General features: G+C 44.5%; 1 protein-coding gene across 1 annotated transcript in view; it reads right to left on the bottom strand.

Moving 5' to 3' along the window:
* Positions 1 to 224: 224 nt before the first annotated feature.
* Positions 225 to 15,357, bottom strand: part of LOC104536855 (dynein heavy chain 1, axonemal-like) — a gene marked incomplete at its 3' end in the record, with an annotated part of 39,799 nt that continues 24,666 nt past the window's right edge. The window contains 20 exon segments of the mRNA XM_010179584.1: positions 225 to 329; positions 587 to 742; positions 1,362 to 1,503; positions 2,142 to 2,323; positions 2,584 to 2,761; positions 4,446 to 4,600; positions 5,079 to 5,170; positions 5,286 to 5,472; positions 5,578 to 5,664; positions 6,155 to 6,304; positions 6,583 to 6,696; positions 7,761 to 7,866; positions 8,911 to 9,079; positions 9,684 to 9,826; positions 10,302 to 10,469; positions 11,100 to 11,236; positions 11,917 to 12,096; positions 13,130 to 13,235; positions 13,802 to 13,923; positions 14,635 to 14,799. Coding sequence (XP_010177886.1) covers positions 225 to 329; positions 587 to 742; positions 1,362 to 1,503; positions 2,142 to 2,323; positions 2,584 to 2,761; positions 4,446 to 4,600; positions 5,079 to 5,170; positions 5,286 to 5,472; positions 5,578 to 5,664; positions 6,155 to 6,304; positions 6,583 to 6,696; positions 7,761 to 7,866; positions 8,911 to 9,079; positions 9,684 to 9,826; positions 10,302 to 10,469; positions 11,100 to 11,236; positions 11,917 to 12,096; positions 13,130 to 13,235; positions 13,802 to 13,923; positions 14,635 to 14,799 — 2,844 coding nt within the window.

The raw sequence follows: 15,357 nt of genomic DNA, 5'->3' as shown, positions 1-15,357 counted from the left end.
TCCACCAAGCAGGTCACCTCGTCATAAAAGTCAGTCAGATGAGCCTTGCATCCCCCAATGCTCTGCTGTCTCCTGTGAAAAAGATGGTATATTCATCTGCCTTGCTCCTCCTCCTTCTTATTTGCCCTTGATGAGAAAACCCTACCAAATCCATGAGGACTGTCCTGCTTCCTGGTCCCTCTCCCCAAATTTCCCAGCCTGGAGTTGAAAGTAAAATGTTTTACCTTCCTAATGGCCTCCTCATCCAGATCATCTTCAGCACTGCTAAGCCCAGCCTCACACAGCTTACAGTCATGAACCAGTCCTTCTTCTGGGAAAAGTAACTGGATCTGTGGGAATAAAGGTGGGGTCAACCTGGCTACTGCAAGGAAAACTTTACTAATGGGATGCTGCCCAGGCCAGAGGGGTCAGGTCTCTCTCCTAGATCTTCCAGCTCCAAGGGTCCCTTGAAGTCTGAAGCAGATCTGGTATACCTGATCCCAAGAGGAAGCCCAATCAAAGCCTCCAGGCATTCAAGAAGCTCTGACCCCATTCCTCATGATCAGTTCCTCTATAATGAGACAGGATCTGCTTTTCCTTTACTCACCTTCTCCTTTGCCATCTCCCTCAACGACAAGCTAAATGCCGTGCGCCCTTGGGAATCTCCAGTAGCACCCACACTCCAGGTCAAGGCAAATATAAACCAGGGTTCAATCAGTTCTCCAATACAAGCTGCCTTCTCCTGGGAAGTCGTCCTAGTTCCCTGACAACCAGAGAAGAGCAGAAGTAAAATTCTCAGGTATGCTTAAGGTACACAAAACCCAGATTCTTCTTAATGTGCTCATAATTTTATTCAGCCTCTAAGTAGCTTTTTCTAGCCAGTTTTTCACAGGCCTTGTTAATGCATTCTGTGGATTAAAACTTGCTGTCTCATTGGTGTACTTGAGAGACTCCCCTTGCTAAAATAATGTCACTCAACAGGAACTGGGAGAAGAATTTAATATTTTGGTTTTAATTTGAAAACTGTTCAGTCTTCTTCAGTACTAATTCACAAAGGATCTGCAACCTGAAATGCATTGCTGCTCAGCTCTGATCTCTGCTTTCCACTCATTCTCCAATTCCCTCTGCTATAAATAAAAGTGGACCTCTTCCCTCCAGCTCAGTAGGCATGGGGTGTATCTCTCGCTCTTTCAGTGGTCAAAAGTATAATCTTTCCAGGCTTACCTGTGCTTTGCAAGATGTTGTATTGCCTTCTGCCACACAGATGAGCTCCAGTGTGACTTTTCTGCACCAACACTTTGTTCTCTGGTGACTAACCCTCCGCATGACTTAGTTCCCTGAAGAGTTACAGGCGCACACAAGCAACAGCAGCAAAATCCTACCTCAACGGGAACGTAAGGCTGAAACAAACATTCCAAGAGTATGAGGAGGCTCCCTGTGAGGTTACTGTCTGTTGAGGTAACTATCTCCTTCACAAACCTCTGGACAAACCCAATGGCCTCCTGTAAGGAGAGGCAGGAAGAGCTCATTGTCACCATCCAACACACTTGAATTTGCTTTTACCTTCCAGGGTTTTGGTTTCTCCTCACCTCCCTGCACACAACATTTAGCAAGGAGGGTATGACTGAGAATGCTGCCATTTCCCGCTGCGTCCTGAGTATCACTGAGAAAAGTAAATCAAACCTCTTGGTTCAGTCTTAGCCACAAGAAACCTCTGGGCCTGCCTTTTGGTTCTGTTCTTGTGCCATCACTGCTGTTAAATGGTTTGCTCCCTTCAGACGTTTCCTTCGCAGCTCTGGGTTACTCATTAAAACAGTGGCTCAGGAGAAGAGTAGAAATAACAAGACTTGTTCTTAACAAGTTTCTCCCTGGAGTAACTCCACTGTAAGCAATGGAGCTGTACAAGGGATAATTTCATCCAGAAGATAATTTTGAAAGGAAATAAAACAAACTAAAATGACCAGTAAGACTAAGTCACATCTCTAGGGATCAGTGAATAACCTCTATTAAATCCAGGAAATTCACAGACATGTTCCCATACTGGTAGTCTGAAGTGTTCCCACAATGGCATTTAAACCCAGGCCTTGACAAATCTGGACTGGTTGATATCTGAGCTGACAACGTCCAAGCCATGGGAGGGTTAGAATGGCGTGGTAGCTCACCTTGAGGAATCTCTCTCCTGCTGTGAGAAGGGCTGCATGATGCCTGGGATTCCTTGCAGCCAACATTCAAGGAAGGGCTCCAGCCCCAAGAGGCTGGGTTCCAGGTAAACCATGCCACAGCAGGAGACTGTGGCAGGGGAAGCAACAGCCACATCCTGCCCTTCAAACATCATGGTCATGCTCTGGAAATGGCAAAATGTGAGAACACAGGATAAGGATTTGATCACTTCTGATATCTCTTTCAGCGTAATTTGTTAGAGAAGCCCTCTTTTTGTTGTTTGTGCAGCACAGCAGAGGTTTGGCCAACACAGGGCTGCTACTGAGACACCAATTTCCATACAAGTCCATCACAGACATCAAGTGGAAAGTAAAAGGCAAATCTGTTCCAAGAAGGAGGAAGGAAAACAGACAACAGTCAGCAAAAGCATGAGGGATGAGTTACCTCTGCCAGCCTGATGATTTCCCCTGAGCTGAGACACAGTTTCTTATTGTCATCCAGCACTGTGTTCACGTTCTCAATCCACAGAGCATCAACTGGCCCATCAAATATGTACCACTTCTTGGTGGTGTCAGTGGCTGCAGCTCCCTGCCAGATGAGTGAGGAAAGGATCCCATCTGTCCTGAATGGTGGGAGGAAGGCAGGGCTTGACCCATTCTGCTTTTGCTGAAATCAATGGCAAAGCTTCCACCATATAAGGCAACAGAGCCAGAATCTTACTCTGGTTCGTGTGCCCAAAGATGCCTGTGCCTCACCTGTTGATGAGCTGTATAAAGATCCATCTCATTCTTTCTTTTACTGAGACAAACATCTCAGCCTGAGTGGTGCTATGAGACAATTCCTTTGGGCATTAAGGTCTGGATTTCATGTCATTTAACTATAAAATGCCAAGTTTCCCTTTCACATCTCTGTCCTCAGTGAAAAGCAAAGAGGCCTTACTAGCATCCATTCAGGTCATAGTGGGGTTATCTGCTCTCTGGAGGTGCCTCTTTTTTTCCACCGAGTGTAAAGGGAGATTCAGGACAGCTACTGTGCTAATTCAGGTATTTCAGTTGGGTAACTATAGGTTGGGAGGGTGAATCCAGGCTAAAGAGTATGACTCTACTCTTTTTATAACTGAAGTTACCCATCCTCAGCTGCCTGTGAACCCTGGTAGAGCTGGAACTGGTGAACAGGAATGCAGACACAAGGAATGCTGACTGTTGACAGGAAGAACTTAATCTGTACATGGAAACCTGGAGTGCAATTTCTATTCAGGCCCCGAATTCTACTCCTATTATTAAATAATTATTTGTTATTTTTATAGTGCGAGTGAATTCCAGGGTATTGTTACTGCCATCAAGGGAAAACAGTCTGTTCTAAAGCTCAACTGATTAAAACAGATGGATTTGTCTGTAAATACAATTTACACGGCTGCTGTATTTTTCTTTTTGTCATGTTGACGTGCCTGTGTGCTGCCCTTGGGTAGAGTCACATCATAAATAAACAGTCGAGCTTAACTGAAATATCCTATAAAATGTCCTTCACTAAAGATGCAACAGAGCCCAGGTTGGGAAGCTCTGTGTCTCAGCATCAGTAATGTTTACTTGCTTGCATTTTTCCTAGAGGCAGTTAGTTTCATATTTATTTAGTTTCCCTTGTTTTACAGAACACAGTCTTTAGCTTTGTCCCTAAGCAAGTGGTGGGTGACAAGGCCAAAGGGACATTCACACTGCCTCTCACACCTTCCCTTCTGGATAAAGTGAGCTGCAAAGTCAACCTCAGGCCACATATGGAAACATAAGCAGTAGGACCTGGCTGTCAAGAGGGCAAATGGGCCATTGGTTCTCTCTTCCAAACCATGTAAGCAAGCAGAAGCCCTGATAACAGGAATGAAATGCCCCTTTATGCCTGAAAGTTATCCCTCATCACTCAAGGCCACCAGTGTATTTATACAGAACAATTCAAGTGTGCAGTACACAGGTCACCTTTCTTCAGAAGCAAAGCACGTGCTTTTAAGCCGCTGTATCTTAGAGCGGGGCGTGCCATCCAAAGAAGTTGAATTTTCCTTGTTCCGCAGTTAATGCTGCCAGCTGAGCTGCAGTAACTGTCTGAGATGTGCTGGCAGTGGGGCCAAGCGCACAATAAAAGATGTCAGCTTAAATTGCTGTGAGTGGCTACTGTAGCTTGGTAAGGATAAGGACTCGATTGCTTCTGGTTTTAATGCCACTACCCTAAACAGTTCTCAGCCTTAAACAGAAGACGCTCAACACCAGAAGAAAAACATTTCCCATCTGGAAAGAAGGAAAGCAGGTTTTATACTTTGCCACTCATGCGTTAGCAAGTTGAATTCTCCATAAAGCTGCCCCATTGTGATGGATTTGGGATTCAGTACAAAGTAGCTGACTGCTTCGTAATCCCCACCGCTGGCCGCAGGCTGCCCTTTCAGTGACGTTATTGCAGCTGCCAGAACTTCATAACTCTGCAAAAGCAGGAGAGCAGGAGAGTTAACTGCCATGGCTCCGTAACGACACAGCCACTTGCTGTCACAGCAACTGCATTCAAAAGGCAGTAAGGAGGCATAGTGAAGGATAGTATCATAGCAAGGAGATGCCTCGCTGTATTCACAAAACCAAAGCATTCCAGATGCAGGGAGAGGAAGTTAGATCCCCTGTGCAAGGGGCCTGAAGTGTCTCAAGATATCAAAATATGTCTCAGCCTTAGAGATTTGCAGCAGCTCTAATAAGCCTCAGTCTAATCTCCCAGCTCGAAGGAGTGAGCTACTAATATACTTCCCCATGGCTACAAATCAATAGTAAAAGGCAGCATCTTGGTCTCCTGATTTCCATCATCTGAGAGAAGCTGGAAATGGCAGAGTGTGCATTTTTTGTGAAGCTTAACCCTCTGTATCATTAGGCATGTGATGGTTTGCTGGGAACAGCACAGTGTCTCAACCATACCTTTGTCTTCCCAGAGCCTGTTGGTCCCACTAGCATAAGGCCATGATGAACCACGATGGTTTCATAGAGCTGGATGCACTTCATCACAAAACCTGTAGAGGAAGATGATAAGGAGCGGATCTGAGACCAGCTGCCTCTCTGCTAGGGCAGGGCACTGGACTCAAAGCCCAGGCCCAGAGGGAGCTTGCAGAGAGCCTTTCCCCTCACCATTAACATCCTTCACATTCAGTTTGATGCAGGATTTGCAAATAGCTTCTTCCAGAATGCCATGATCAACAGGCTTTTCTTTGATATTCGGAAATAAATCTGAGACAACACCACTGAAGAGCTTTAGGTCATCCTGCAGGAATTTGGGTAGGTTGGCATCCCTGATAGCCTGAAGGCAGATCAGGTCCTGCAATGACTTAAGAACTCAGAACTTCAAAGAATCTGCCTCTCTTATGCGGCTGCAGAAAAGGCCACATAAGTCTACGACAATGTGAAGTATGAACAAGCTTACCTCATCCATAGTAGGATTCTCTCTTTTGAGGTTGCCAGCTGTTGAGATGACAGTCTTTACAGCTCTCATCCCAAAGTCACAGTGGTCCTGGAAAAGGCATAGAGGAGACAATGTCATCAGATACAGGAGCATCACCTGAAAAAGAGCGAACCTATACATGCACTCAGTTAGCAGGTAAGAAGAGAAAAATGAGAGTTATGCCTTCAGAACAACTGCTTTTTCATCCAAGTCTGCTCTAGGGATCCTTCCAACAACTAACTAGTCCTCAGCCGTACAGACTACAGGTGAGGAAGATGAGAATAAGTGGATGATAAAAAATCCTAGGTGGAGGGTGAAGTAGGCAGGGCTGCTTGGCTCAACCATCCTGTCATTGTAATCCTAACCAGGACTGAAGGTCAATGAAAGTCCAGTCACAGGAGGAGAAATGAGAATTAGGAAGAAGGATAGATGAAGACCTTTTTTGTGTACTGTGACTTTTTTGTGATATGCTATCACCAAGAGAACCATCCAAGTACTTTGCACCTAGGCTGAGAAAGCCTCACATTTAAAAACTGTTCATGGACATTAAAGCATCTACCTGGCTGCTGAGCTGCTCTGACAATAGTTTGAATGTTGTGGTGATCTTCTTTGCAAGTACTTTGGCTTCGTTAAACCCAAAGGAATAGAGTGAGATCTCGGCAATCATGGAGTAATCTGGGACCATCATAGCCACAGGATGAAAGAGAGCCTGAAACATACAGTTCCAACGCAAGATCAAAACACAGTTGTTTCTTGGTTTTTCCCAGCAAACTGAAAAGGCTGAGTATTTACCCGAGGCTGTTTAGAGGACACAGCATGAGTGTGCCTGGCACCTGCCAGTGTAGCATCCCTGCAGACTGTTCAAATCTCAAAATAATCCTAGAAACTTTCCAAAAGGATGACATACTAATCCTGCTGGTGGTCTGGGTAGCATCCAGCACCTGTATTGCCCCTCTACTTTCTGTCTGTGCAGTCTGCCCTCCTTACCTTCAGGTTATCGGGCAGTTCAGGACGCCCAGCATATCCTGGGTTCATAGTGATAAAGACTGCGCAGGATGGGACCAGTGGGATCTCAGTGCCTTCAAACACGAAGCAAACCACCTAGAATATTAGAAATGTGATCATCCTCAAAGAAGAGCCTGACCCGCAAATTAAATAATACAGCAGAATCTTCCAAGAGGAAAACAATGGCTTTCAGTAGTTAAATTATCAAGCATGGACACACACAGCTGCTCACAACTGTAGTGACTCAATCTGGTCCCACTGCAGGAATCCAGTATTACCAGCAATATTTTTCCCTGTTTAAGAAACTGGGCTCATGGAAAATTTACTGACAAGTTACTTTTTTTTTTTTTTGGCTCTTAAACAGACTTTTATCCTTGCAGCTGTAAACAAACATTTTTTCATTTATTCTGCAGTAGAGTTTCAACTTGAATTAATTCGTGGCAGAGAGGGCAAAGAGAAACCTAAATCCTTTTTAAAGCTGCATAGGTAGTAATTTGAGATGGGGGATAAAGTAATGCAGAAGAATTCACAGAGAGCAAGTTTCTAATTCCAAGCCAAAGTCAAGGAGATTCAGGTCTTAACCCCTCTGAGTCTCCAGAGAAAAAAGCAGAGGCTGGCTGCTAGTCTGGCTGACAGCTGAGCCTCCACGTAAAGCCAAGAATTCACTTCAAGTTGCAACTCTGTGTGTGCATGAGTATGCATTTTTCTGCACATATTGGGTTTTGTGAATCCACTAAAGCTTGGATAACATATTGAGACAAATGTGGTGCTGAGCACCTCATGGCAGAACACTGGCTGCATTTACTAGAGCTTCAATTTGTATCAGCTCAGTGGATCTGTATTGGAGCATTTCCCACAGCAAAGTTTGTTGGCACTGCAGCTCAAGCTGAGATGTATTTCAGCCTGTGAGACTGTGGGCAACTGTGGCAGCATAGACTAGGGTAAGGTTTCAAAGCCCACTCAGGATGCTGTGTAACGGCCAGATATGATGCGTCACAGCTAGGGTATTATTCATGCCTCTCCAAGCTCAAGTGTGTCTGTCTGAGTGGCCCCTGAGCAGTGAAGCTGGTCCTCCATGAAGGGACATGCAAAGTCAAGGACTAGCCTAGACTAGCTCAGGTGGAGATTTTTTGGTCTGCCTTTGTGTCCGCATTACATACCCTCTGCTGCTGTGCTTTCTGAATGGTTGTGATCTGCTGGGCCACCACAGACAGCACCTCAGTATCAATGCGGTTGAACTCGTCAAAGCAAGCCCATGCGCCAGAGCTGAACAAGGAAAGAGAAATGAGGGGAGTCAGGAATACCACACAGCAGCAAACTTGCAGTCAAGAGTTCAGCTAGATCTAGAAATTATACATGCACATGCTGGGGAGGCAACACAGAAACAAGAAGTGAAGCAAAAAGGCCCTTAACGTCCCACCATCAGGTAGCAACACAGCCAGAGTGTACCGGTACAGTGCAAATGGCTGTAGCCCCTCAGCCCGACTATGCATCCCAGGCCCTGTGATGAGTGAGAAGGCGCACTGTCTCTGCAAGACCATGGCAATGTCCTACCCTACAGCACAGCACAGATTCTGCATGATACAGATTTGGGCTTGAAAGAGGTGTTATGTTGAATTCCTGTTTTGTACCTGACCTGTAAGTGTAGCAGATACAGTTTAGACACCTCTTAAGTCCATTTTTCAGAGCTTGCCGGACTATCTATAAAGCTGGAAGCTTGTATATGAGGAAAGAGATCTTCCCACAAGGCATGGTTTAAGAAAGAAGTGAAATTACATACAAAGAAAACATCTGAGAAACGAGTATCGGCTTTTGTTGGAGTGACTAATTCAGATTCACCAGCACACGACAGACTAATTAGACCAGCATTATTTGAAATGTAGAGAAGAGACAAGCTTCTCTGAGAGGATTCCTCAGGGCTTAGAGCAGTCTCTCTTGGCTGCTCAGTTTTTGGATATACTCAGCAGATTCTCTCCTTCTTAAGCTTAAGCAGCTTGTGGGCTGAATCTCAGTCCAACATGGATGATATTAAAACAAAGGCCACAGCTGCAAACATTTGCACAGGTTTCTAATAGCAGATTGGTGCATTTATATTTTGCCTTAAATGAACAGGATCTCTTTTTACTCATTTTTCTTTAATTAGCTCAACTGTCCCTCCCTTCTGGCAGGAATTTTGTAACTGCGTATTTTGGAACACAGTAACCCCCTTAATAGGGCTTTGTTTGCTCTTCTGGGCTGCTATGAAAAATATCCACCAATTCCCTCTATCCTACCTACTCCTTGATAATGACACACAGCATTTCATTGTACCTGGCTAATCCTTTGAAAAACTTCCCCATTGCCATACAGTCAAGCTGGTCAGAGCAGTTGAACACTACAGTTTGGATTGCTAGTGCTTTCCCCAGGTCTTTTGTTGTTTCTGTTTTGCCTGCTCCTGCTGGTCCTGCAGGTGCTTCTCCAAATTTCAGGTGCAGAGCTCCTGTGTCAGATAAAACCTACAACAAAGGAGAGACAAAAAGGGCAGATGATGAAAAACATTTCTACTACCGATTTCAGTATGGCAGACATGTGATCCATTCAGCTGGAAACAGGTAGGAATCCATCCTTTATTATTCTGCAGAATCGCTTAGATATGCGGCACTCTGCAAAGAAGTTAGCTATGTGGCCTTGATTAGTATTCATGGGAGCCTGCATGGATAAATCCTTCTGTCACTGGCTACAAATTCACTCTCCAGAAAAAGGACAGTTACAAAAGGGTAAAACTATTATTGCTGATGCATATTCTAGAGTATTAGATGCCCCTATTACTGGTTTGTAGAAGAGCTAGGGGCATGTTATATGAGTCAGAGCACTACTTAAAGAATTAGGAGAGTGAAAGCAATGAGTCTGAGCACTGATCACTAGGAATACAGAAGAACCAATGCCAGAATGTTCCTATGCCCTCATCTCAGGTAGTCCTTTACTGTACAAATGGTTTCTATTTACATACATTAAGCCGTAAGACCAGCATGGTCAGGTGCTTGGTTTAATACCCAATGAGGTTTGTTCATCCAGAAAAAAAAAAGAGAAAAAGAAAAAGATACACTTAATACCCAGAAAACAGTCTCCTGACCTGTCAGTGAGGGGCGTGATAACCAGACAGCCACTGTTCCCCAGATACTCATAGCCACAGATAAATTCAGCATTGACAGGTCTGATGTACAGGTCCCCCCTTGTCCAGTAGTATCTAATGATAAGTGAACATGACATCAGGAGGATAAACACTGGCTAGCAGACAATACAGTGGCTCAGGAGCCTGCATGTTTGGAGACCTGCATGTCAAGGGATTTCCGTCTCAAGAGAAGGAAGAATAAGGTAACACAACAGAGTGGGCAGGAGTTCTCACAGGACCTGAATTAGGTGTTACATCAAGCATTGCACTCTTTGGACAGGAACATGCCCTTTTCACAGTGAGGCTGTGAAACACCATGGTATGGCTTACTCTGTATTTCCAAAGTGGATGCCATCAAAACTACATCTGTCTTGGATGCCTTAGAACTGGCATCCTTAGCAGGCTTCAGGCCCACTCATCATGGGGATGTTAGAGGTGACTCAGGAACACTACTTACACATTAAGCAAACTCTTGTTTCCATTTGTCATGGACACAGCTGATGGGTAAGAATAAAGAGGCCAGGTGAGGTTCAGCAGCTGGGGTCTCCACCTGAGCTGGGAGATCCACTCGAAATCATTCATGTTTGTCACATTCTCCTCAATCAGCTTTGCTGCAACATCCTTGGTGTGGACCTCAATCACAGTAAGAGCTGACAACACTGCTCGCTGCATCTTAGACAACTTTCCATAGACCAGGGCAACCAAATCCCCCAGCTGGATAAGGAAAAGAAACTACTCTGAAGCAGTCCATATCCCAAAGATCCAGGCTGTACTAACACAATGCAATCAAACTTATGGCATGCTAAGTCCAGATCAGAGGCTGTGTCCAGGCAACTTCTGCCTCTTCTCCTGTCAGAGATAAAAATGACTGCTCAGAAAGCAAATACTGCTCAAGGCTGGCTCAGAGCCGACTTTTGCCTACAGCATTACCAAGTTCAGATGAAAAGAAAGAGTTAAGAGTCACCAGGAGGCCCAGAGCAGAGGACATAATATCTTCTAGGTATGAGGTCTGATTAGATGCATGGAACAGACGCAAAGGATGCAGTTTCACCTTGATTTCTACTGTTCATCACTTCAGGTCTCCTCCATCTTTGATTTCTTTTTTCTGTCTTCAGGTAACGATCATATTGTCAGTCCTGTACATTATTTGAGGTGTCTAATGACAAATATCCTAATGATTACAATGATAACCTCATTTTTTACATGGCTTTGAGCTGTGCTATGCAGGACTGAGTCTCTGTTTCTCCTACAGTAATGTCCTGGATGTATTTATAAGTTATCTAAGGTCAGATGATTGAAAAATCTCCATCTGGCAAAATCTCACCCTTACAATCGTTTTCATATCCCAGTACTCAGCCATGGGTAAAGCCTGCTGGACAAATCTCCAGCTTCCAGAGCTTCAGACACTTCCTTTGTCCAGAAAACCTGGCAGCCAGCAATGACCACTTGCCCAGGCCATTGCAAGACCCATGTAGTACGTGGAGTCTTAAAAAGAGGAGTGAGGGGAAAAAAGGTGGTAAGACAATGATTTTTTTTTTATTTCTACATCTCCTTGCTCTGAGATGAATCTTTGAGACCTAAAAGAATGTTTCTCCCCTCCTCTAGCCTGTTCTAACTTTCCAAGTTTCAAATTTTCAGGCTGGTTAGAAAACAATAACATAAATATCAGAGGCCTTGTCTTTTTTTCAGCCTTTCTCCTTCCTTAGGCCCAAACAAATAAGAATGAAGATTTTCTACCAGTTTCAGTTTTACACTGAAACCAGGGCCAAGATGCATCCCCTGATTGAAACCACAGTGCCTTGGTCGCCTTCACCAGCCCCTAGCACACTGTGTAAGACAGGAGAGCTGAAGAAGACAAAGAGGTTAGATCCCTATAAAGAGGAAGTGGCCTGGACAGAGAGATAGAAATAGGTTCATGCAGGGTTGTCCTATGATACTGGGAAGTGTTCTGTAGCTGTTAAGTGAGTGTGGGTTTGCATTCTTCTGGACCATTAGCTGCTTGCTCAACTGCCCATTCTGCACTCCATACACACACAGTTGGATCAAAGGTTGTGTTTTAAAACTAGTAGAATATCACAAATTGATCAGTACCTTCACTGCTGTCCTCTATGGCAAGCCTGGAACCAAGATATCAGAGACCTGCCAGTCTGTGATAAAACTCTTACCTCTGGATAAACAGCAATTGCTCTTTCTATGTTGTCCCATCCACTGGCTTTCATGCATTTCTCAACTTCCAGCAGCCAGTCCTCTACATTGTCAGTGGGATAGATGGGAACAAACAGCTTCACCTCTTCTCCTTCAGCAGAGTACATGTGTGTGATCTGTAGGTCCTCCTGGAACAGCAGCTAATGGAAGAAGTGCAACAGGAGGACCTCCTTTCTACCCCTGCCTTGCTGCCACCTGGGGACAGCCAGGCTGTAGTGGTGTATGCTCATTATAAATCTGGTGGTGAACTTGGTTTGTTAATAGCGATAACAAAGTGTACCTGACCTCTCCAAAAATGGGAGGATGATTGTATGAAAATAAGATTCACATTGGTGGTTTAACTTGAGTGAAGCAAATCAAATCATAGGTAGGATGAGCATTTCTCATTGCCTTTCTAGGATTCAAACCCTTGGTTTCTGTTCAGTTCTGTAGATTCAAATAATTTCCCTTGAGGTCACAGTCCCTAGTTTTAAAAGTAAAATTTTAACAGCTTCTCCAGTGCCCCAGCATATCACTGAAAGTCCCGTTATTAATTCCACTGGCTTTGTACCAGGTTTCCAGTTCAATTTCCTTTCTATTTTCCCAAGCTAATGACTAGATTGGTTTTAGCGTCTGAGTATTGTGGTGGTTCAAGCTGTGACTAGCCATGGTGCTTGAAGTCTATTAGGAATAATAAAGAGGGAAAAATCGCTGAGTTAACCCCAGCTCCTAAGCAGGGATGAAGGCAGAAACTTAATTCAGTTCAGGCTTGTTTACTCCTTGTCCCTCCTGAGGCAGTCAGCGAGAGTAAGATTCCATCTTAACGAGGTGCCTGCGATTAGACTGCTAAATCTGAGCTATTTCTCTTGGCCTCCACAGTGGTATGGACAGACATCTCCAGAAGGAGCGTCCTCTCCTAAGATGGGTGTCTAAGTGAATTTCTGTAAATTGCTTTTTGCAGACTCCTATTTTCCCCTCACTGTCTAAAAGGCAATTGAGAATGCCCAGTTCACTGGCTTTCTGTCTGAAGTGGGGTTGCTTGAATCCCACTCCAGGGCAGGCAGTACCTTGTAATGCCTATGGTACAGTTACAGGTTCCCAGGAGACACATTTTCACACAGCAGAATGTGAACACTTCTCCAGATCTCCGAACGCCTCCAAGTTCCCAAAGGTGGGCCAAGCCATGTTGCCTACCTTTGCAATGTTCTCAAAGCATTTTCAGAGATGAGGCTGTACAGCAGTGGGGTCTTTTGTCTGAGACAGTATTTCCAGCAGCTCATCGTCTGAAAGGAAGCAGAACCTAGAAACACAGAGCGAGGCATAAGGGGAGGCTCTCTGTACTGTAGCATCAGAGGCTCAGTCCTGGCAAGATGAGGAACAAGCCTAATGCTTGAGACGCTGTTTCTGACTGCTCGCTGATCTCTTTGTATTTGTGTAGGAGAGTAGCAGCCACGGGCCAGCCATGAACCTTTCTGTAGAGACAGACTTCATCTGCAGAAGTCAGTTATTCCCATGCAAAGCAGGTTTAAATGAGTATCAAAGAATCAAAGTATTCCTTAAGGAATATGGGACAGAATTACACAAAGGTTTTCATTTTACCCCATCCTTTCTAGGCCAATCATGAGACACACATATGCAATGATGCTACCACACTGCCCTTAACTCACAACATTTGTGTCTGCCTGTTTTCTCCCCATCAGATGGCAGCATTGAAAGGCACAGCCTTGCTTATGGTTCCAGTCTTGTGACAACATCCTAAGCTTAGACTGTTTTGCTCTTTCTTGGCAGAGTGAACTGAAGTGAGCCTCTCCTTTCATATTTTCTGAACCAGGGAGTGTGATCTAGCCCACTGAAATTTGGGGTTACCTGGGAAAAGCACCTCTCTTGGTCTCCAGATATTCACTCAGCCCTTTATGCACAAGTTCTAGTAGTCTGTTACCATTTCGCAGGTTCTCTAGTAGCGTAGGATCAGGGCACAAAGAAATCACCTATAAACAGGATAGAGAACAGAGGAAGCATCCGTATTTTGAGCATGTGGAAGATAAGGCCGTGGAGATAATTGGGTTGCCCAGTGATGATAGGATTGAAATGACTCATTCACAGGAGAACTTTCACAGGGATCTGGAGAGGTGTGAGCTTTGTGGGCAAGTAGGGGAAACAGCGCTTACGGATGTGACAAGCACATTTCTGGGCTCCCCTAAATACCAACATTTGTAATACAGAATGTAAGCAGTGGTGGAATCCTGGGAAGTGGAGACTAGAGAACAGAGAATCACAGAGCACTGCTACCAGAACACAGAAACAGGCAAACAGCAGCATAAGAGCCAAACAATGGCTCTAAAAATTTTTAAAGAGTCTTGAGGAGGAATCAAAGGAGATATCTTGTGGATTAGGGTTATAGCAGGGCTGGTTTCAAGAGTCATTGGAGGTAGGGAGTCTGTGTGGTGAGAAGAAGGCATCTGGTGGTGTGGACAGCCTGGTGCAAGGCATCGCAGGAATGACTCTGTTTGGACACCAGAATGAAAGGCCATGTTCCAAGAGAAGAAACATAGCACATCACCCTGGCCAAGGTCCCATGATTTATACAATGCTGCTCGTGCCCACACCATTACAAAAGCAACAACTCAAAGGTAGTCCTTGTGTAAGCACAGTTGCAGGGAATTTGGGATACCTGCATTGGCTTTCATCAAGGCACACACCTCAGGGTTTTCATTAGCATTCTTCATGATGTTACTCCAGTCCTTATCCATGGCCTGGTAGTGCTGGCTTTCCAATGGGAGCTGTCTTTTGATGTCCTCTGACCTAAAGATGGGCTTCAAGTAGAGCCAAGACCGCTGGCAGTTCAGCCATTCATCTAGGACATCCTAATGGGAAGGAAGAAGGGCGTATCAGGACACCATGCTATGAATCCGTTTGACAAAGCCATTCAAACTGCACTGGAGTGGGTTTAAAAAAAAAATTTAAAAAATTCAACAATTCTAAAATCTACCTGCAGCATCAGGAGTTGGAAGCTCCTTCCCAAATAATGATGAAATAATGTAACCATCCCCTCGTTTGCTGACTGTTGTCAGTAGACATCAGAACCAACACCCACTAGTTTAGAGAGGGTAGTTTAGATCTATGTGTAAGCCAATAGTAAAGCTCAAAGGGACTTTGTGGTGCTAGGTCAAATTTCAGTGGCTTGTTTTTCTGTAATTTACAGAAGATAGTGCTATGTGAACACACAGCAAGATGGGGATTTTATTTTGTGAAAAGAGCTTCTGGGGGGAAGAAGAATGAGAAATAAAATATGCAGACTGCAAACCTGTCATAACCTCTGTCCTGCCTGATATACTGCAGCCCCAGCCTGGGAGAATAATCCATGAAAAGATCTTTGAAGAGCACTCTGAATTAAGAGAATGAATGAAAAGTTAAACATTTAA

Source organism: Mesitornis unicolor, unplaced genomic scaffold (assembly GCF_000695765.1).
Source record: "Mesitornis unicolor isolate BGI_N332 unplaced genomic scaffold, ASM69576v1 scaffold20452, whole genome shotgun sequence".
Taxonomy (NCBI): Eukaryota; Metazoa; Chordata; class Aves; order Mesitornithiformes; family Mesitornithidae; genus Mesitornis; species Mesitornis unicolor.
The sequence above is the reverse complement of the archived record's forward strand: the minus strand, read 5'-3'. Positions and strand labels throughout refer to the sequence as shown.